Source organism: Coccinella septempunctata, chromosome 1 (assembly GCF_907165205.1).
Source record: "Coccinella septempunctata chromosome 1, icCocSept1.1, whole genome shotgun sequence".
NCBI classification, from domain to species: Eukaryota; Metazoa; Arthropoda; class Insecta; order Coleoptera; family Coccinellidae; genus Coccinella; species Coccinella septempunctata.
Window position 1 is genome coordinate 49,223,854 of NC_058189.1, and position 24,224 is coordinate 49,248,077.

The window sequence follows — 24,224 nt, forward strand, 5'->3', positions numbered from 1 at the left end:
GACAAGGTATTTACCCTTAACTTGATTTATTTTATTGCGATTAACCGGAAAGTTCATTGACTAGGTAGAAGATTTATTAGGAAACTAACAAAAGTAACAAAATAATAGGTAGTTACATGAGTTTTGCACTTCCAATTGTTAAAGAAGAATATAAATGTTTTTCGATTCAGGAATTGTTGCTGGAATTACTGAACTACTGAATTACTCGAAGAGTGTTTTAGAAATTTCAACAGTTCATTGGATTACGTTTAAGAAAGAAATCCATAATCAATTAATTTTTGTTGTTCTGAAATAATCTTGTATTAGGTAGGTACATGTATTGAGTACATGTAACTTAAACAGGAAAACATCACTTCCACTTGTTCAAGTTGTAGATATAAAGGAAATATTATGTTATTGATTGTCAAGGACATTCAACAGAGTTTGAATAATATTAGTTATAATAGTCGAAGCCAAAGATTATAGATACTAGATACAAAAAGAAAAAGAAAGAGTACTGTAATACAGTACTCCAAGCACCTAACCGGGGGCATCGGAATAGATAGAGATAGAGTTAACTCCATAATCTTTGAGTCGAAGCTTTATCGTTTCATCCTCGCAAAAAAAAGATCAATAGTTTGAACTGTCAATGTCGGGAAAAATTAATAATGATTAAGATTGTTCATTGGAGTGACTTCAAATTATTTGAAAATCGTCCAACATAATATGGACATATAACCAATTTCGGGCATTCTGAATTATCAGGGCAAAAATGATAAGATCCATGTATGAGTTATGTTCGTCATTGTACCCTTCTAATACAAGGTTTTTCTCTTTTTTTGTGCCATTTTTTCTGTTGTCAATGCATAAATTTTCAAAAATTATCATCAGCATATCGTTGAGCACCTACACAATATAGGAAAATAATATTAAAATGTGAAGAAATCATGAGCCACTTTTTCTCAAAGCATTTTCAAAATCTAAGAGGATTTGTTCGAAATAGTAAATGAATAAAAACAAAATACAAAATGTAAAATGAAAACGAAACATTTTCCGACATATTTGAGATATTTGAGGATTTCAATGATATATACAGGGTGAGCCTTTAACTCGTACAAATATTTTAACAGTAGATTCTTGAGGTCAATAGAAACACTTTTTTACTATACCATTTTTTCCGAATCGGCTCGGTTTAAAAGGCACAGGCTATCCAAAAACAATAAAAAAATTTAATTTTTAATTCTCAAAAACGGTCTTATCGAATGGAATTAATTTCGGTGTATAGTTTTTTATTTATTTGATTCATCTTTTTCGAACACAAGATATCACCCAGGTCTTCCACTTTCCTCATTATAAACATTACCATTGAGTATTAAACCCAACCATGGGTTTAATTAATACTCAATGCCATAACGTCAAAAGTATTCTTCATATTTTCCTATATAATGCGCCGTTTTCGAGTAATTTGATGTTCAAAAATTAAAAAGTATCTGTGAGATTTGAAAAATTGGATGCTTTGACTGAATGCAACTCTGTTTAACAGATCCACAGATGTGTAGTGTCATAGATTAAGCTAGTTAGTCTGAAAATTATTTTGTTTTAACAGGGGTGGCACAGCTCACTATGAAAACTCAAAATGGCTATATCTTTGTATCAGGGCCAAATCGGAAAAAATGGTATGGAAAAAAGTGTTTCTTGTGACCACAAGAATCTACTGTTGAAATATTTGTACAAGTCAAAGACTCAACCTGTTATTGAATTTTAGGAAAACAGCAGTAAACAGGGGTATGTCATGCATTATCACGAGAGGTGGGGTTTCCAAGTTTCCATTTAAGAAACTGAACTACCCCTACACCCCACGTAGAGGGAACACAACGATCTCCTCGAATAAACATAAAAATTGAACTATTCGATCATTTTTCTAGAAATAGTGAATACCTTACTTTTTATTCACTCTATAAAAAGGTATGGGTGTACATTATTTATAGAAAGTGTCATCAAAGTTGCAAAATGGCTGATGCGCAGATCAAGTAGTACAAAAGGCAATAAAGAAGATTGAAAACGTTGTGTTATATTCATCACATTTTAATATCAGCACATTTATAATGCAGGGTTTTTATAAATGATTGGCATAAAATTTCAAAATTGAAAACCACTACAATTTTAATCATCTAAAAAAGACACCGTAGAAGGAATAAATAGGGTTCTTCATGTATAAATGCCTATTCTAAGGGAAAAAATTTTTGGATCATCTCAAGAGTACTCCTTCATATTCCTGGGACACAATTGTGTTAAAACTCAAGAAGAAAATAGATTTTTTACAATATCTATGAAAGCGCATTGTTTTTTTTTTATGTATTACATTTTCGGTTAGAACAAATTTGAGAAATTGAGATTGAAAGTAAAATATGCAACGGGGCAAGGCAAAGAAAGCATTTCATTTTTCAAATTGAAAATAGACACCTTGATCAGTAAATTATAAAATGATATTTGTTATGAAATAAAATACAGTAAGGATTCATTATTTTGATTGATAATGTTATAGGGCTGTCATCCGGCAATGATTTATTTTAACGGCTTCTACAGTTTTTTTCATTCCTTGTATTGTGAGAGAAAGATCGTTTATGAATTCGTCTTCGAACAGACTAATTGGCTCAATTCCAAGAATCGTAACTCAATTAGAATATACCTAGAACTTCCATGCTTTTTTCAGTCAGATTATTGAAGGCAAGTAAGAATATCGACAGACAAAATGTTCAAGGTGACAAAGGATTGATAACCAATGTTTCCAAAGCACTATATTGAAATAAGTCAGTGTTTTCTATGAAACAGGTATCACTAAAAGATGAAAAGGTTTGCTAAAAGGGGAACGACAAACCCGATTGATAACCTTGAAAGTATAATTAGGAAAATCCCAAAAATCTCTTTTTATTTGCTATCCCAACCCAATCATTTTCTTCAATTTGTGTTGTTCTTTTGGTGCATTAATTTTAATAAATAATGAAAACAAGCACGTACTGTGAGCAATTACCTTGGGTCAATGGTTTCAAAGTTAAGATATAAATCAAAAGGAAAATCATATATTCGCAAATCATGGTGCTAGACTCATGGACCTCGAAATATGTATTGGTATGATAATGCATAACTTTGTCGAGCATTAAATTATCTAAATTATTTTGTCACGGTGCTATACACTTTATTTACTTCGATAAGTCTCTAGCATGAGCTCTGTCTTACAACGTTGCATATTCTATGTGCTCTTGTGTGAAGTGAAAATTTTTAGAAGACTTTGGAAATGAACTTTTATTAGAAATTTTCAGCGTTTTCATCACAATATAAGAAATTAGAATCCCATGTTTAATAAATTTCTATATTTATACATGACCAAGTTTGTTTATATTATCGGGAATAAGAAAAAGAAATATTCCATCGATTTAGTTAGGAATCTTCAATTATTCTATTAAATATATACGTGATTTTGTTTTCAATCCATAGGAAAAATTCCATTCGTAAGTTGTTACACGTAATTAATCATGATATAATAGCTCCGCAATGATTGAATCTGCTTGCAATTTCCTCGAAAATAAAATAATTATCTATAAAAAAATTCCCATATCGAAAATTACACTAAGGTTAACATTTGTTTACATAACGTGCGTTCAAAAAAATTCGTCGTCAAGTAGGCTATAGAATTTTGAACGTCGATATTTCGTGCCTAAACGTAATTCTTAGCTCGTGCTATACTATTTTCCAGGTGAACTGTCATTTTAGCACTTTGGATTGTTGTTGAATTAAAATTATCAGCAAATTATAAAGATGGTTTTTACGGACGTGTGAAAGACTTTTACTATTGAATTCTACTTCAAAATTGGAAAGAAAATTGAAGGAAAATGGAAATATTCTGTTCCGGCGACTTCATTGAAGCCTATGTTGCTGTAGATTATTAAGAGGTATGAATTTTTCCATTGTACTGTTTTGCGATGTGTTGACGAAACAGGTATGTTCAAACAAAAAAGGAAGTGGTCGACCAAAGAAGAAAACTCTAGAGTTCAGCAATAATGAAAACATGATGACAGAAGCTCGAAAAACCTCTGTTCAGGTTTTATCTCAAATGGCTGGAGTATCCGTTGACATATGCCACCCGATTTTGAAAAAAAGATATCATTTGTTTCCATAAAGATTGACATGTTATCAGAAAACTGAAAAGGTTGTCATTACCTAACCTTGTAGCATCCAAGAAAAATTGGAGTTCAGTATGCATCAGTCAAAGGCAAAATGTGGACCTACTTTCTTTTATGGAACTTTAATAGCAGAACGTTATACGTTACGCCTTTTTATAGCTGAATTGAATTTTAATAAATTGTCCAATAGCTATTTTCATGTAATTCAGTTCTTTTAGTTTAGACAGGAATTTTCAGTAATGACTGAATCAATTCAATATTTATAGAGAATTGATAAACATATTATTGAGATTCTTACTGTGATTTATTCATATGACTGACGTAGCTAGAACCTTCTTACAAAAAAAAACATAATACCACGATCAATTCAAGATTCATGTCTCTTACGTAAATAATAGTGGACGGTTAAAATTTTTACGAAGAATTTTTCTAACCGCCTCAGATTGTTTGGATTCTTGTCATCTTACTCAATGAAAGAAATGCTTTTCGAACGTTGGGTGAAATTTACAGGTAACATTTTCTAAAAGGTGCCTTTCCGTAAAAATTATAAAGGTTAATGTAATCATTGTTTACATTTTGGGAAGATGAAGTAATTCAAGGAAAGACATACGTTCAGCCACCGAACAGCCTTCAAAATTTCATAGCCTATTTGACGACGAATTTTTTTGAACGCACGTTATTTTCGAAGTTTTTGTTCAATTATGATCATCAAGCATTTGAAAGAGTATTCTATGAATTATAAAGCTTCAAAACGTTCATGTAACGTGCGTTCAAAAAAATTCGTCGTCAAGTATGATATGGAATTTTGAACGTCGATATTTCGTGTCTAAACGTAATTCTTTAGCTTTTGCTGTACCTACTATTTTCCCGGTGAAATGTCAAGTTAGAAGTTAGCATTCCGGATTGTTATTGAATTAAAATTATCAGGAAATTATAAAGATGGTTTTTACGCACGTGTAAAAAGCATTTATTTTTGAATCCAACTTCAAAATTGGGGAGAAAATAGAAGGAGATTGGAAATAATCTTTAATGTTCCAGCGACATTCCCAATGTATATCACAATGTTGCTGAAAGAATCAATCTTTCGATTGTATTGTTTTGCGATGCATTGACGGAACTGGTATGTTCAAGCAAAAAAAAGTAGTGGTCGACCGAAGAAGAAAACCTCAGAGTTATTCAGCAATAATGAAAATATGATAACAGAAGTCGGAAACTCCACGAACCTCTGTTCGGGTTTTATCTCTTATCTATATACAGGGTGTTTCCTAATAGAATGACAATATTTATAGGGGTGATTTTTGGGCCCATTTTAAGAGAAAAACTTCATCTGAACATATGTCCTAAACGTCTCTTCTTTTGAGATACAGGGTGGTATTGTTTTCAAAAATAAATCATTTATTATTAATATCTACAATACCACTTCAGATATTTTAATGAAACTTGTCATACATGTACTATGAATCAAGATGCATTTTTTAATGTATCACTTTTTTTTAAATTTTCACCAGTGGCGTTCGTACGATCTACCTATTTTGGCAGACATTGATGGTACGCCACAGATTTTTCCTGAAATAAAAATTATTTTTGAAATTCTCAATCATTTCTTACCAAAGTTGATCACTTTGCACCGATGCACGGTTTTCGCTTATAAAAATAAAAAACGTTTCTCTACATTGAAATAAATTACATTATGTATGTAAGTAAGAAAGAATTGTTACTTATCGTAGTGAACTGTGGCCAAAAATTTTATATTTCTGTTGTTAAGGCGGTTGTCATTATTTCGTGTAACAGTTCATCAGTCTTTAAATTCAGTTCTTCTCGTCTTATTTATTTTTGAAAACTTTACCACCCTGTATATCAAAAGGTAAGACGTTTAGGACATATGTTCATATGAAGTTTTTTCTTAAAATGGGCCCGAAAATCACCCCCATGAATATTGAAATTCAATTAGGAAACACCCTGTTTGAGTGGGTGGAATATCTGTTGGCATATTTTATGCCACACGATTTTGAATGAAAGACATCAGTTTGTTTTCATATAAATTGACATGTTACCAGAAAATTGAAAAGATTGATTACCTATCCTTGTAGCATCCAAAAATATTAGTGTTCGGTATGCATCAGTTAATGGCAAAATGTGGGACCCATTTTCTTTTATGAAACTTTTACAGTAGAATATTATGAATAAGGAGAAAGCACCATGCCTTTTTATAGCTAAATTGAATTTTGATAAATTGTCCAATATTTATTTTCATGTAATTTAGTTCTTTAGTTAAGTCATGGATTTTGAGTAACGTCCAAATCAATTCAATATTTACAAAGAATTAATAAACATATTGAGATTCTCACTGTGCTTTATTCATATTACTGAAATAGGTAAAACTTTTTTACAAAAAAAAACATAATACCACGATCCGTTAAAGATCTCTTAACGTCTCTTACATATGAAAATTGTGGACATCGGTCAAAATTTCTACCAAGAATTTTTCTAACCGCCACAGATTGTTTGGATTCTTGTGATCTGACCCAATGGAAGAAATGCTTTTCGCACTTTGGGCGAAATTAACTTTTCCTTAAAAGTGCACTTTCACTTTCCATACAAAATTACGATGTATAGGTTAATGTCATCATTGTTTACATTTTGGGAAGATGAAGTAATGCAAGAAAAAGCCTACGTTCAGACACCGAATATCAACGTTTATAATTCCATAGCCTACTTGACGACGAATTTTTTTGAACGCACATTATATCGAAATGAGATACGCATCTCTGCAAAGATCATAAAACACGTATAAGCAACTCACCAGTTATCAAAATCTCAACACGAATGCGACGATCTTCAGGTTAAAATCGGGAACCGCACAAACACCTGCGAGCTGTACGTAACGAAAAAAAAGAAGATAATCCATGGCTAGCTGGCATCGGCGAGCCGAACACTAATTTGCGATTGATTGCGGCAGGTATGGGAATTACGTATGAGTTCGAAATAGAGACAAATATATCGTTCTCACAACATTCACGGTCGCGAATATCCCTCCCAAAACGAAGGTACGAAGTGAAATTGTGCCTGAGCGAACCCCAAGGGGATATTCCCAACCTGCTTCGAAGAGGCGAATATTCAGATTCCATTTGAACGAATCATCCAACGTTGTTTTTGTAGTAGTTGGGGAGCCGACGATGCTATATCGGGATTTACTCGAGCGTCGTGGAGCCCTAGTGGATTTTGAAGATTAGATGGTAGAAAGAAAAAAAGGTTCTATGCTGTAAGCACTTTCAGCGGTGGGGGAAGCGTCTGCAGGGTCTCAAAGATGTAAAAAAAAATCGTCAGGTGTACATACTCGAGCGTGTCAGATTAAGATACTGTATATGCCCTACGTGTCTCTGATAATGAATTCATGCTTATCTGACAGTTTGCGCGGTGGGACTGGCCGTACGGAAGAGTTGAAAATGGTACAAAAATTTTTTTTTTCCAGCGTGTCAGATTTTTGGAGGATATGTTAATTGGACCCAAAGGAAGCTACTTTTCAAGGGACTGACAATTTGGACGTGACGCAAGGTCACAGCGGTCCTTTGAAAATGTAAAAAAAATCGTTACTTGTACATACTCGAGCGTGTCAGATTTTTAAACAGATGGAAATCTGGGTGTTGTGGACGTGTTGACTCATTAATCTGACACTACTCAGGGAGGGTTTCTTAATCTGACACTTTGAAGATGATGAGAATCCATTTTTTTCGAATATTTCCCTCCCTGTACCTCTAATCGTTTTTGTATTCATTATGAAAGTTATAGATAATGAAATTCTACACAACTTTTGTCTGAAGCTATTTTACATACTCTTAACCGTTTTCGAATTAGAGGGCGATAAGGGGGAGAAGATTAGCCACACATAGGAAAGGGCAAGGTCAATGTAGAATCCCAGTCTAATCTATATTTATCCAATTGACAAAGTGACAAGGTATTTCTATGATGACAATTTCGAAATTAGTCTCTGACTGAACCTTAGAATGTACTATTTTCCAACGAGTGAATTTTCGCTTCAGCTTGTATCGCTAAACTCCTCGCATTAATCGCCATATATCTCAAAAACGTTCGAACGTAGAAAAAATCTACATTCATCCAATCATAGAAATACCAATTGTCAAAATGACAAGGTATTTCTATGATGACAATTTCGAAATTAGTCACGAAAATTTTAGTGTTGTCTGTGACTGAACCTTAGAATGTACTATTTTCCAACGAGTGAATTTTCGCTTCAGCATGTATCGCTAAACACCTCGCATTAATCGCCATATGTCTCAAAAACGTTTGAACGTAGAAAAAATTGCTTGGGACAAAATTTGTAGAAAATGTTATGCTCTACAACATTTATGATGAATGCGAAAAAGATTTGAAGCCCAGGGAAGGAGATAATTCAAAAAAACTGACTTTTGTGACCTTTATGGCCAATTTTCATTGTTTCGGCTTGCTAAAACTGTCAGATTATATTTTTTCCGTTATTCTTGAATCATTAGCTACAAAATAAGAAAAAACGCCACCGCGCTCGAGAATGTACACGTGACGTTTTTTTTTTTGCAACTTTGGCGCCCCCCCACACATTTTCGACACGCTTAAATTGTCAGAATATATACTTTTCAACATGTAATTAACCACATATATCTTAATCTGGCACGCTCGAGTATGTACAATGATCATTTTTTTTTTACTATTCTGACAGGCTGTCCTAGAAAATTCCCTCTATATACAGGTCTAATTTTTAGTAGATGTACTCTACAGGGACCAAAGTATGTCCTGTTATATTAATCTGACACGCTCGAGTAAATCCCGAATTTCCTTCTTCGGCTCCCCAACTATAGTTCATTAGAGTGGTTTTTGATCATTCGTTAATGGAATCTTTATCCGAAAAATGTTTATTCAGTAGTTTAAATGAAAAAGTGCCTCTGGTTAGTTTATGAAAAAGAATCATGATTTTTGAATAATAATCTTTATAAATAAAAACGGAGCCCTGTTTTGCGTTCTCAACGCGTCATTTGAAAACAGCTAAATCGATTTTATTTATGTTTTCTTTGAAACATTCCTCAACTTTTTTAGAAGGTTTTAGAGGAAAAAAACTTCGAAAAAGTTGCCTGGGGATTTACAAAATCAAGAAAACTGAATGAAATTCAAATTTCGCGTGCAAGTGTATGTTGCGTAACACTTCCTGGCGGTTGACAGTTGACAAATGCACTTGAAGAAGAACCCGATCTCAATGTTGATTTAACGTTCAGAATTTTAATAATCAGTTAATTGATTACTGTGAGTCTAACTGATTCCTGATGAAAATATTAATTTCAAGCACTATGAAGGGAAAGTCTTTGACCCGTACAAATATTTTACGAGTAGATTCTTGAGGACAAAAGAGACACATTCTTCCTGTACGATTTTTTTCTGATTCGGCCCTGAAAGATATAACCATTTTAAGTTTTCATAACGAGCTATGCCACCCCTGGAGAAACAAAATTCCCTTCGGAATGACAAGCTAAATGTATGACACTACACATCTGTGGATCTTTTAAACAGAGTTGCATTCAGCCAAAGTACCCAATTTTGCTAATATCACAGTAATTTTTTATTTTTGAACAACAAATTAATCGAAAACGGCGCATTATAGATATTATACGAGAAAATATGAAGAATACTTTTATTTTACAAAACGTTCAAAATTCCATTAGATAGTGTCCAACTTAGTTTGAAGAATTGGGTTCTTCGAATTTTTTGTATTATTATGATACGTGATGGCCATAATGAGAAACCTGGTAGACGTGAATGACATATTGTGTTCGAAAAAGATTCATCATATAAATGAAATCTACTTTCCGAAATTCATTTCATTGGATAAAACCGTTTGTGGGAAAAAACTCAAGATAACATTTTTTATGGTTTTCAACAGCCTGTATCTTTTGAACCGATTTGATTCGAAAAAAATGGTAGAGGAAAAAAGTGTTTCTTTTGACCTCAAGAATCTACTGTTCAAATATTTAAAGACTCACCCTATATATAAATATCATACATCGCGATTTTGCTTTGCACATTAATATTGACATTTTTTTCTGCTCATTTCCGAAATATTCTCGAACCGTGAACAGCAATAATCCTCATAGGAATGAACTGAAAGCAAAAATGCGCAAAATATCTCATATTATCTCGGCTTTCCACTTACCGTACAGAATTAACAAATGATGAGGATGATCCTTCAATAATTCGGTGAGGTTCTGAAAGTAGAGTCCCCATTCTCGCAAAATAGCGGCAGCCATGTTGACAGCCAACACCGTGAATGCAATATAGAGAAGAGCTTCCTGACGTCTGGGTGACAGCTTCCCGAAACAAACGAGAGCTCCCCCAGCAACCCCCATCACAACATTCTGCGAAAACAAAAGGACAAATCATCAACTGAATAATAAATATATACACTATTCTTGAGTCTAGAGAAAAGTATGTTGAAAACCAAGGTACGAGGATATATTGAAAAATTCTTGGCCTACTATAGAACCAAACAAAATTTCAATGTCAAAATATTTGATTATTCATAATATTCTCCTCTTAATTGGATACAATTATTACAGCGAACCTGCAACGTCTCTAGACCTTTCAAAAATAAATGTTTCTTCAGGCTCTGCAAACCAGACCTCCACAGCTTTTATTACCTCCTCGTAGGAAGAAAATTTGCGACCTTTTAAACTTTTTTGCAGTTGAGGAAAGAGATTATAGTCGGATGGAACCAAACCTGGTGACTAAGGGGGGTGTTCTAGTAATTCAAACCTTAAATCACGAATTTTTTGCATGTCAACATGAGATTTGTGTGTAGAGGCGTTGTCCTGCAAAAACAAAACACCTTTGGACAGCTTTCCGCGTCTTTTCTCTTCAATTTTTTCCCGTGAAGTGGTCAGTAATGTCGTATAGTGACTCCGGTTATTGTTCTACCCTTATCCAGAAAATCAATCATGATTACTCTAAGGCAATCCCAAAAAACTGAAGCAAGAACTTTTTTAGCAGATTTTTGGACAAGAAATTTCTTAGGTCTTGGAGAACCAGAGAATCGCCATTCCATACATTGTTGCTTTGTTTCTGGATCGAAGAAATGTACCCAAGTCTCATCCACAGTAAAAATTCGGTTTAAGAAGTCTACATCGTTTTCAAATCGAGCACAGATCGAAGGCGATGCTTCTACCGTTGCACGCTTTTGGTCAACATTTAAACATTTGGGGATCTATTTTTCAGCTATTTTCCTCATGTCCAAATTGACGTGAACTATATGATGAACGCGTTCGTATGAAATATTCAATGCGTCAGATATCCGCTTTAGCCCAATTCGACGGTCTGATAAAATCATGTCATAAACTGCATCAATATTTTCGGGGACTGACACAGAAACTGGCCTTCCTGATCGGTCATCATCTTCAATGGAAAATTTACCTCTTTTGGAGCTTGCAGTCAAATTTTTCACGGTCGCATACGAACGACATCATCAAGGGAATTAAGCATATCTTAAAAGGTAAGCAGATTTACTGCTTACCGTTTAACCCATTTAAATACAGGTACTTAATGATGGCTCGATACTCCAATTTTTCGGTTTTCACAATTTCGGTGGACATCTTCTTTCTTTTAATTCATTGCGTAACTCTGGTTTACTCTTTTGACTTCACATTGACACTTCTAATGAGTTGTTGTTCGTTGCTATGGTAACGCAATATTTTTTTATGCATGGAACTGGTTTAGGTTACTAGGTTATCTAGATATCAATACATCCTTGTATATTGTACTTGTCTGACAGCAATAATTGAGAGCAGTGAGATATACAAGTATGAAAAAGAAGCAGGACCCTTTCGGGTAGAAAAGGAAAATTTTGGAAATAAGTTCAAATAATTCGTTTTCTTGACGTATGTAACCATTGGAATTAAATTTTTATCGAAACTTCAGTGAATGTCCTGTATATCGATATGCGGTTTTCGCCATTGAGTTAATTATTTAAATTGAGCACTGGCATCAGCTTTTACCTATCTAGTGCAAAAATAGGACTTTCCCTTCAAAAGCACCCGATTTTGAACACCATGTACCTCGAAATTCTTTTCTTTGCCAGATTCCGAAGGTTTATCTTATCAATAGGACAAAACTGAAAAAAGGAAATAATCCATAACTGAATATATCCAATGAAAGAATTATTTCACTCAAATTTTCAGCTCACTTTCTCAATTATTATTTCAGAAATAATTCTGGTTCAATATTTTGCCAGTTGAAACCCATTCAGAGACATGTACTATATGAGAATTCAGATCTGGATATCTAGCAAACTATTTTATGATTTGATTTTTCGTGCATTGCAAGCCGAATAATAATCAACGTTCAAACAATCACGAAAAATTTTGGGGATTATGGGATTAATGAATTCCTGAAAATACTGGAAATGCCAAATAAAGGCCGGGCGCATTCGCCAAATAGCACCAAATGTTCAATGACGGTAAAAACATGCAATCAATATTTGGGGGCTTATTTACCCACTATGCAGATTGCACGATGTTCAGTAATTGAAAATGAGGTTTTTCTAGCAGCTATTATTCAGGGCTTTTCATAAACATTGCGAACAAATTCAGGACATTGTTCTCTGAGTTTTTTGGAGTTTGGGGTTTGAAAGGTCCTTCAGATTACTTTTCTCCTCATTGATGGTCGAATTCGAGAGGAATTCGTTATTTATTCGGAAAACATGAAACGCCCTGTATCTTGGAAACGAAGCATTTTCGATACAGTTCTATAATACCTTTCTGACTTCAAATACCTCAGAGTTATTTTTTTAGCTTTAAGAGTATGCATAATATCACATATTATATTTTACAGCACGAATGATGAAAATGAAAATTTGCTATTACATTTCAAATGTTCGTTTGTTGAATAATTAGGTAGGCAGTGCAATAATAAAATCTCGATAATGTGAACGGGTCACATTGTTTTCTCCTTGGAATTTGTGTTGGAATAGCTGGTAATGTTTTATTTTAGTCCTGACAAATTTTTTTGAGTATATATCATTTTACATTGAACTCTTGTCCGCTATCAATCGATAACTGCCTCTTGAAGGCGATAAGTTAACGTAATGAGCGCAAACTGGTTTAGAGCACGCTCAGCAATCTCGATTACGTCATTTCCAGTTTTTCATGTATTGACCGATTTGGGAAATTGACCGAACGTGTCTGAAGAAGGTTTCCTCTCGTATTATACAACCAAGAATGACAGAATAAAATTCAACTCGAGAAGTCATTAGCGAAAAGTAACGAATTTTGTTTTTGCTTCGTCCGTTGCGCTGATTAAAAAACAACGTGAGATGTCACTCCTTCCAGACATCCTAATTAAAAAATCTGGAGAACCCTATTTACAAAATGATGAATTCACACAATGTTCGCGATTCATCACAGTGTTGACCAAAAATTTTTTTAGTGCTTTCAGATCAGTAGGTCGATGTCGATGTTCGAATTTTCTGAAGGTTTGAAGGTTTTTGCCATGCTTGTTTTCAATATTTTCCTTGGACCATCATGTGGTTCTTCTTCTACGAACTCAAGATGTCGTTACTCGGCGGATCAGATTTGGTCGTTTCGTATTTGGTTTGCTGCATCTTGAATTCTACCAAGAAGGTAATTGTTTGTCAACGAGTATCAGTGTGAAGTTTGAGGTAAAAAAGTTAACCAGAGTTACGCAATAAATTAAAAGAAAGAAGATGTACACCGAAATCGTGAAAATCGAAAAATTTGAGTATCCAGCCGTCATCAAGTACCTATATCTAAAAGGGTTAAGAGGTAAGCAGATTTACGAAGATATGCTTAATAACCTTGGCGATCAATGTCCTTCGTATGCGACCGTGAAAAAATGGACTGCAAGCTTCAAAAGAGGTAAATTTTCCATTGAAGATGATGACCGATCGGGAAGGTCAGTTTCTGTGTCAGTCCCCGAAAATATCGATGCAGTTCATGATATGATTTTATCAGACCGTCAATTTGGGACAGAACGGATATCTAAAGCATTGAATATTTCATACGAACGCGTTCATCATGTAGTTCACGTCAATTTTGACATGAGAAAAATTGCTGCAAAATGGACAATGAAGACTTCTTAAACCGAATTGTTACTATGGATGAAACTTGGATACATTTCTACGATCCAGAAACAAAGCAACAATCCATGGAATGGCGACACTCTGGTTCTCCAAGACCTAAGAAGTTTCGTGTCCAAAAATCTGCTGGAAAAGTTCTTGTTTCAGTTTTTTGGGATTGCCATAGAGTAATCATGATTGAATTTTTGAATAAGGGTAGAACAATAACCGGAGATTACTATTCGACATTACTTACTACTCTACGGAAAAAAATTAAAGAGAAAATACGCGGAAAGCTATCCAAAGGTGTTGTTTTTGCAGGACAACGCCCCTGCACACAAATCTCATGTTGTCATGCAAAAAAATCGTGATTTAGGGTTTGAATTACTAGAACCCCCCCCTTATTCACCAGATTTGGCTCCATCCGACTATCATCCCTTTCCTCAACTGAAAAAAAGGTTGAAAGGTCGTAAATTTTCTTCCAACAAGGAGGTAATAAAAGCTGTGGAGGTCTGTTTTGCAGAGCAGGAAGAAACATTTTTTTTGAAAGGTCTAGAGACGTTGCAGGTTCGGTGTAATAAAGGTATCCAAATTTAGAGGAGAATATGTTGAGTATTAAAATATTTTGACATTGAAATTTTGTTTGGTTCTATAGTAGGCTGAGAATTTTTCAATATATCCTCGTATGTCTCCAAAAATAAAAATCTAAGGGATTCAGATCAGGCGAACGAGGTGGCCATTGTATTGGTCCTCCTTGACCTATCCATTTGTTCGGGATTAAGTTCATTCAACCAATATTTTCTGTCGGCCTACTTAATCAAAACATGAAATTGATTATTTTCAAATGCTTGCAACTCCTAAACGAACACGAATCGGACCTCTGTTCATAGAAAAAGAAATGTTCAAAGAAAGCACAGCTACATGCAATTCCTCTTGAATTTGAGAATGAGCATACCAGAAAAAATTACTAAATGTTGCGTTTTTGGGCAATAGATTTCATCTTCATTTTATTGTTCTTGCGCCAATGGAATTGGCTAATGAAGGGTTTTGCGGGAAGTAACAATAATTCTGAATGGAAATATTATGAATCGTTGTTATTCCTATATTGAAACAAGCTGAAAAAAATCTCGATAGGTTAGGAAATTGAGATGATATTTGAGTTGAATATCAAGAAAAATAATTTTCTTATTATGGGTTTTGAAGCAATTTTTTCAAAACATCAGCATATTCACCTCCTACCCTCTGTAGATAAAACAAAAAATTAAATAATAAAATATGAATCAAGAATTTGCAGGTATTCAATATGAGTCATATTCAATTGCTTCTCAAGAAAATCCACTTATTTCAGAAAGTTGTTCAGATAAATAAACGTTAGTAGACACTATTCATGGACAGAAGTATTATTTGTCAACAACAATGCATATACGAATGTGTTTCATTTGTTGCCTACTTCCAATTACTAATGCTCAAAGGAAGACTATTCTATATTTTGTACAAAGGATGTTGATGTGATTGAGATTGGGAAAGCCTTCCAACTACATTGATGTAAAAGTCTAAAGAATGTCAATTCAATCTCTACAAATGGAAAGGTCGATAGATATATTTAATCTTTTTGTTGAATGCAAAATCCCAATTCGACTTTTTTACGTAACACATTTCATCCAAAGTCAAAATCACGTATACCAATAATAAAAATGTTATGCATAATTGTGTTAACAACTATTTTATCTTAATTTAATTTGGATGACGGGGAACCAAAGTTTGCCTTCGACATTCTGAGTAATAATGAAAGTTACGAGCTCGTCGAGTCGTGTAATATTATGCAGAAATATTCGAAATTCCTTCACTTACAATTAATCCAGCCACCAGATTGGAGGTGAAGTTCAATGTTGGGATGGAAACAAGGAAGAAGATGCCAGATACTATTTGTGTGGCGCCACAAAATATGTATATGGAGCTCCATAGCAATTGCAACGCTGTCCAGAAACTGCCTAGGCACATCACGTTTCTGAAAAAAAAAATAGATTTACATTTTCATCTCGCCTTCTGATTGTTCCAATGGTGAACTATTTTGGGGAATATGATAAAGAAGAATAGTGAGGCAACAGAATAATTGGATTGGAAATACGAATACAAATTAAAAAATTCCTCCAATATCTTGAATGTACAGTGCATCCCATTTTGGGTGAGACAGCCAGGTTTCTGGCTTGCTATTTAAGATAGGGCTTCGCGGTTTTCATGTTCCTGTCCTACTTTTTTTTGGCCTAATCAGATTTTGCATAACTGTTTCCCTTTATGAGATACAGGGCAATTTTGGAAATTGATACTTTTTGGATCACTCCTTTATCTCCGAAGTTATTAAGAATAATGCTGAGCTAAAAACTAAGTCTGATACAGAATTCTGCGTAGAATCCAGTGGCATACTCAATTTTTTTTTCGTGGTATGGTTTTGAAGATACGACACAAACCTATATTTTTTTCCCTTCAAAATGACGTATAATATTATATAGGTAGGATGTTCATAAATGCTAAAAACACTAAAACATCACATAATGATGATTTTTGTTAGTCTGCCATGGATATCCCATATAAAAGATGAATCATTTGGATAATTTTCATTCGTGATTTTTACTTATAGGATAGTAAGCGAACAAAGATAATACACTGATCACTAACTCGAAAAACAAAACGTAGGTACCTACCTAGATGAAATCATAATACAAATTGGATACAGAAGAAATAACCAATAAAATATTTATCATTGATACAAATTTTCACCATTACATAATATCTTACTAATTGAAATGTTCAAATTGCTGTCCATTTTCCCTAATACATAATTGACAAACCTTTTCAATATACGGCTGAGTGCATTAGATATTAAAAAACGGCGGTTTTGTAAATCCTGGAAAGCTGCCTCTGTTGATGCACGAAGTTCTTCTGGACTGTTGTGTCTGAAGGACAATAATAATTCATAGCGATGGCAGCTAGATCAGATTTGTTTTTTTCTCTCCAATATGCCTACTTGACAAAACAATGCTGCCAAATGAATAGAAGCCATAATAACAACAAGGATGCTTTCATCGACCATGACCTATTACTTTTAATAATCAAAAGTAATAATTCTCTTCTTGAAACTTGGAAAATTCATGGCCCACTAACAAAAAATCATCATTATGTGATGTTTTAGTGTTTTTTAGCATTTTTGAACATCATACCTATATAATACTATGGATCATTTTGAAGGGAGAAAAATAACGAATTCAACGAAGTAATAAAATACAGGGTGTTCCATTGAAAAAAATATAGGTTTGTTCGTATCTTCAAAATCATACCACGAAAAAAAATATTGAGTACGCCCCTGGATTCTACGCAGAATTCTGTATCAGACGCTAAGCATTATTTGTAATAACTTCGGAGATAAAGGAAGGGTCCGAAAAGTATCAATTTCCAAAATCGCCCTGTATCACATAAACGGAAACAGATTAGGCCAACTTGGATTTCACAAAAAAGTAGGACAGGAACGTGAAAACCGCAAGGCTCTATCTTGAATAACAAGCGAGAAACCTGGCTATCTCACTGGGATGCACTGTACAGAATTCTAATATTTTTCAATTATCTGACCAAATATCTGAAAATTTAGAATTTTGAGCCTGAAAATTCCAGGAAAGGTTTAAGGGAAAAATCTGCTAAATGATTTCGGAGCTACAAATCATCTTGAAAGTTCGCGTCATTTGTATTTTATGATGCTTCATTCGAATTCAGCCACAATATTTCGAAATAGAAAACTATATGAGAGTATGAATGGGTAGTTTGATATTAATTATCAACAAATACTTATGACCCGAGGTTTTGAATATAAAGAAAACTGAGGCAATGATTCATCTCGGATATAGAATTGATCGTAAAACTATCAATGATATTATTCAGAGGCGTCATAAACAAATGGCACGCTGAAATAGTAGGAGAGTGGTATTCGCGTAAGTGAGAGAACTAAACTACCTTGGACGTCCTTGTACCATGAAACTCAGAGGAAGACTTTGACCATACGCTAATGACTCTCAACTTTTATTATATTTGCGATAAATTATGCTCATTACTGACGATCTTCTGTTCGATAAAAAGATATTTGTTGTTTTCGCTGTCTGAAGCGGATGTTCTCTTGAACCGAAACTGTGTGAACAAGATTAATTTTTTCATTATCCCCTAATAAATCACAATGAAAAAGGAACTTGAAATGAGGTAATTCCATGAATTATAAAAATTCCAGTAGTAACGTTTATATGAGCAAGACTCGTTCCTGCCACCGTACGTACAATGTGCCACAAAAAAACACTTCTTCTTTCATACTTGGTTTTCGCAGTATTATTTAAACCAGTCATTTTAGTTGAACCCAACGTCCACCTTATGAGCGTCTAAAGCTAAACCCTTCAATTTTATATCGAGTCGCCTATCATTTCAAGGTCTTTTTGATTTGATGCAGGTCGTGCATATGTGATCACACTTCGAGAGGAAAATATCAAATTTTCTGAAGAAAATTATGGACCAATGTGTTAATTTCAATATCATCCTGCATCAACAGATTGTCGATTTTTCATTCCAGGGGGACAACTTCTGAGATCAAACTCAAAACCGTATCGCTTCAACCCTCACAGCGGTTCTTATAAAACTTTGATTGTCGGATCAACGATTTGACGGTCATTCGATTTCTAAAGAGAAATCATGGGAACTTTTTCATTTCTAAATATATTGAAGAAGTAGCAACTAAAAATCATTGAATGGGCGTGTATATAGATTATAAATTGATGCGAAAATGATATTCTGAATCCTCATGACTGAATTGTCGATTGGCAAGAAATTGACGTTTATCCGTCAATCAAGCGTTGATTTCCCGATCAAGCTCTGTGAAACTGACAATCCCAACCCCAATATTTTGAATAGTGAATTTGAGGTGAGATATAACTCATTTTAAAAGAATTTCTACTCTAAGTTCAGCAAATTTCATTTTTTTCTCTTTTCGTTTTTTTTTTGGAATATTCAAATTTTGTACAGAATTGGCTATCGAGTTGAAAATGCTGTTTGAATAAATCATATCTATACTCATTTATTCTATGGTTTCGACTATTATTACTGCAGTACTGCCGTTTTTTTCGAGAAACTTATAATGCCATCAACTGCATTACTCTATCTTCTATTGTTTTCGAGTTATAGGTCAAAATTAAAATTTCAACTTTGGTCATTATCTCCGTGTCTGTTTAAGCTAGGATGTTGAAATGAAAACTTTATATAGACACTTTTTTGATAGTAAACCAGTGGCGTACTATGATTTTTTCCTACAGGTTTAATTGCTGAGCTATAACATAAAGTTGTGTTTTTTCTTATGAAAACAGTAGTTTAAAATGACTTAGAAAGGATCGCCATGTTTTTACCGTTTCAGAAATAGATATATTATACTTCATCCTCAGTCTTTCTAAGTCATTTCAAACTACTGTTTTCGTAAGAAAAAATATATCTTTATGTTATAGCTCAGCAAATATACCTGTTGGAAAAAATCATAGTACGCCACTGGATTGCTATAAAAAAAGTGTCTGTATAATGTTTTCATTTCAACATCCTAGCTTGAACAGAAACGGCGATAATGACCAAAGTTGAAATTTTAATTTAGACCTATAACTCGAAAACAAAAGAAGATAGAGTAAGAGACCAAGTTGATGGCATTATTAGTTTCTCGAAAAAAGACGACCGTAATGGGCCATGCATTTTCCTCTATCTCGTTGGGTTGAAAAAGTTGTAATTCAGGTATCACCAATTTTGCCTACCCTGTACAGATTTGTTGGAAATTATGAGACAAAACGAATAAGTGGGTTGATTTTCAAAGAATATTTCACTAAATGGAGCACCCCTGACAGCGTTTTCCTAGTGACTACACCTTGAATGCTTCAATTCTGCAAATACGTCCGAGACATATGACAAACATCCAACTCCTTTTTGAATTCTCTTATACTTTCATGAGAGAATCGCCTATCCTACCTTGACTATCTACTCAGTTTCCGGTTCAATCTATAGATTAATAATGCTACAAGGAATCAATTAAATACTGAAAAATTTCCTGCTAGGAGAGAAATTACAGCACCCTGACGGAATTCAATAATTTCTCAACGACCTTATTCAGAACCAATACATCAGCTGATGAAATCCAGACGTCATGTTGATAGATAGCAGATGGAATAATCGATGCAGATAGAATGAATTATGTATGAATCAGATTTCAGTACGGATCTAGTGAGTCATTCATTTCACAGGTGGAACGTTATGGCACCTAATCATTTCTAATGACTCGTGTAAGTGTTGTTGCCAGCACTGAATGTTGCATCCAATGGGTCATTAAACAGTCTGCGTTCTACTCCACTTAAAGGGAAAATATTGAATTTCCCAACTTTCATGGCGAGATTTCATGTCGATAAGTGAAAAATATTCATTCTTTTCCTTTTAGCACACTTTTCAATGATTACTCTTATAAAGATCGATTCAATTTCAGTTGTTGTGTACTTTGGTACACAATGGTAAACTGCTCCACATGAGTTAGGAATATTGACTTGAAATGCAAAAAAAAAATAGTTAAAATAAGATTTTTGTGATTTTGTGAAAATTCAAATTAATATGATTTCAAGTTGCAAAGTAATTTTAGCCTGTAGGTCTGCAGCGTATACAGGGTGATTAAGAAAAATCGAGTAAAATAACGAAATTTTATTCCCAGAGAATTCAAGCATTCCAAGACTATCAATACAATGTATGGCCTCCACGGGCATCAATAACAGCTTGACATCACTTCACACGAGGTTGTTGAACATTTCTTGAGGAATTTGGTTCCATAAACGGGGCAGAAACTCTCTCAGATCATTTAAGGATTCTGGGGTAGGTTGATGATTATCTAATCTTCTTTGGAACATATCCCAAGAATGTTCTATGCGATTCAAATCTGGTGAGTGCGGAGGTATTGGTAAATGTGGAATACCAAACTCCTCGCACACATTCTCAACTATGGCCATAGTTGCGGTGCGGTCTAGCGTTATCGTCTAGAAATTGAAAAGTTTCACCAATAGCAGCGTGAAAATTTGGCACAACATTGTCAATGACATGCTTCATATAGTGTAAGGCGATCATATTCCCAGGACAAATGTGTAGATCTTTGCGCCCGTTGAAACATATCCCGGCCCATACCATAACACTACCCTCGTAATGGATGGACTTCTTGGACTTGGACGTCTAGAACCTAGATTCACCTCTCTCGAAAGTCGTCTGATGGTTTCGATGGAAACTTGGACCCCATCTGCATTTCGAAGAGTATTCCGTAGCATTTTACACGTAGAGGTAGAGTTTCTTCTCGCCGAAACGGTGATGAAACGATCCTCAGCAAGTGTTGTTTTTCGTCGTCCACCAAGCCTTGGTCTTTCCAACACGGAACCTGTCTACCAGAACCTATTCCAAAGTCGAGATATCACACTTTGGCTGACTTGGAGCCTTTCCGCTACAACAACCTGAGTTAGGCCACCCTGTAGCATTCCGATAGCCCTATTAGCCTCAGCGTTTGTTAATTTACGTCTTGGCATTTTCAGAAAACTCTTTTCAAATCGAAGCCGTTGATAAACTGACTTCATTTCAAAATAAGAACATTCATGAAGCATATGCAAAGAACCAAACTTCAGAAAAAAGGCGACCAGATTGACGAAATGTCTCATACTGATTTTTATTGGATCGATTCAAGTTGTTATTGAGTTTTAAATGACTTTACAGCGATTTTCTCGAAGATTACATACTTTTAAAAACGATTGAATACGATATCCCTTACTCTTGTGGATCAGTGTATTTTATCTCTTTATCCATTCTCTACGTCGATTGACAGACATTGAACTAAACTCTTCAGTTCAATGTTGACAGATGGCACATCTATCCACGACCTCATATAACACATCGGTCATCGGTCGGCAACATATGGCAGAGCCATAAGATGACTCATTTGTATAGTACCCCAAAGGATAGTACTGATTCTTATGTTCAGGTTCTGAATGGACAGACATCCTCATTGATGATTCCCTCATCTATCTCCGGATGCCCTATCAATAGGGTGCGCAAACCTTTTGCATTATATGCCTTTATGTCCTCGAGTTTTTTCTGAGATAAGGGATGAGCATCATCTTATAAGGAATCGATGAGAAAATTAGAATTTTCCACATAAGAGTTATTTTTCTATATGTCCAAGAAAAGATAACAACTAAATAGCAATTTTTGCAGATTCTTGAGGAAAAAATCAGTGTAGTCGAAATCCATACGATCTGTGGTCCTTGAACTTTATTTCTAAGTTCATCTGAAGTGATTACATCCCCCAACGAAAAAGGATATATATCTAACCTTGATAGGCTTTAGATGTCCTTTTTATATTCAGGGATTGTTTGTGAAAGCAGGCATAGGATTACTAAGAACTCATTTTTTATAATGAAGTGTCTTGTTATAACAGTTTTGAATCCTGCAATCATTTTTTCAATTACACTTTCCAGCCTCCAGCCTACCATAAAATGCGGCTCTGTTGATAATGAATTCTATTCTCTATAGTGAAGGTAATTTTGAGTTATAATAAGTTTCTGTTTCAAATCTTCAATAAAAATCTGTGGAATCCAGTAAAAAAAATTAACTCTTCGGTTTTCGAGACACCAAAGGGGTAACTTTGGATGTTTTTTGGTTCAGATAAAACCGGTACAGCGACTCTTTCTATGTACTTTTGCTCAAGGATTAAAAACTTTATGGATCTTGATATTACGACATAAAGTAGATAATTTTCAGTTTTGAGAGTGAAGGTTATCTAGATCATGTTTTATAAATATTTCCGAGGAACAAGAGGTCGTGCGAAAATAGTTAAAAATGTTGTGTTCTGGAAATGAACAACCTATTGTATGAAATTAGCAACGTTTTCATGATTCATAACATGTCTTAGTTTCTTGTTTACTACGTTGAACTTGAAATGATGCGATCAGTAAGGAATTGGTTTGTGGCTTCTTAGCAACAAAGATGAAGTAATAACATGATTCACAAAATTTTCCAACTTGATTTATTCGGAATAGATTAAGATATATCTAACAGTTGAATGTTTTACTCTCTCCAATTTTGTTCCCCTGTATTATTTATTGCATTTCCTACCTATCTATGGCAGAGTAGAATTGAGTTAAACTGAAAATGTGTGATTTGTTGGGAATAGATTTACCCTGATAATAAGATACTATACATAGTGAGTCTTTGGCTCGTACAAATATTTTAGTGGTAGATTCTTGAGATCAAAAAACAATTTGTTTTCGATACCATATTTTCCGATTCGGCATTGATAAAAAAAAGCTTCGCCTACCTGGAATAAGAAAATACAAAAGTAATGATAATAAAAAGGACTTTTCGATTTATGAGTTCCACAACTCTGCAACCAACATAACTACTAATACAGGGTTGGGCATAAGTCTAGAATGAAATTAAAATTTCTTTAACCAAAACCAATGAATCAATATGAAAACGCTGAAACCTGTCAATTGGTTTTTAATCAATCTTATTATCTGACAATAAACTTGTGTTTTTCTTCAACCCCTTAGCCGCAACCCCATCCAAGTTTTCCGTTTTTCAAATGGAAACATATACCGGGTGAGTCTTTGACTCGTACAAATATTTCTGTGGTAGATTTTTTTTTCTATACCATTTTTCCGATTCGGCATTGATAAAAAGATGAAGCCATTTCAAATATTCAAAATGAGCTATGCCATCCCTGTAAAAATAGATTTATTTTCAGAATAACTAGCTAAATCTGTGGATGTTTCAAACAGAGTTGTATTCGGCCAGAATACCCAATTTTTCAAATTTCACAGATAGATACACAAATTACTCGAAAACGGCGCGTTATACGAGAAAATATGAAGAATGCT

The 24,224-nt window shown here is 34.3% G+C and overlaps 1 protein-coding gene across 1 annotated transcript in view; it reads right to left on the reverse strand.

The window, feature by feature from the left end:
- LOC123311927 overlaps positions 1-24,224 on the reverse strand; it is a 127,286-nt gene that overhangs the window by 14,097 nt on the left and 88,965 nt on the right. The window contains exons 3-4 of the mRNA XM_044896064.1: positions 16,120-16,276; positions 10,357-10,558 (exon numbers count right to left, since the gene is read on the reverse strand). Coding sequence (XP_044751999.1) covers positions 10,357-10,558; positions 16,120-16,269 — 352 coding nt within the window. The 5' untranslated portion in view covers positions 16,270-16,276. The remainder of the gene's footprint in view (positions 1-10,356; positions 10,559-16,119; positions 16,277-24,224) is intronic.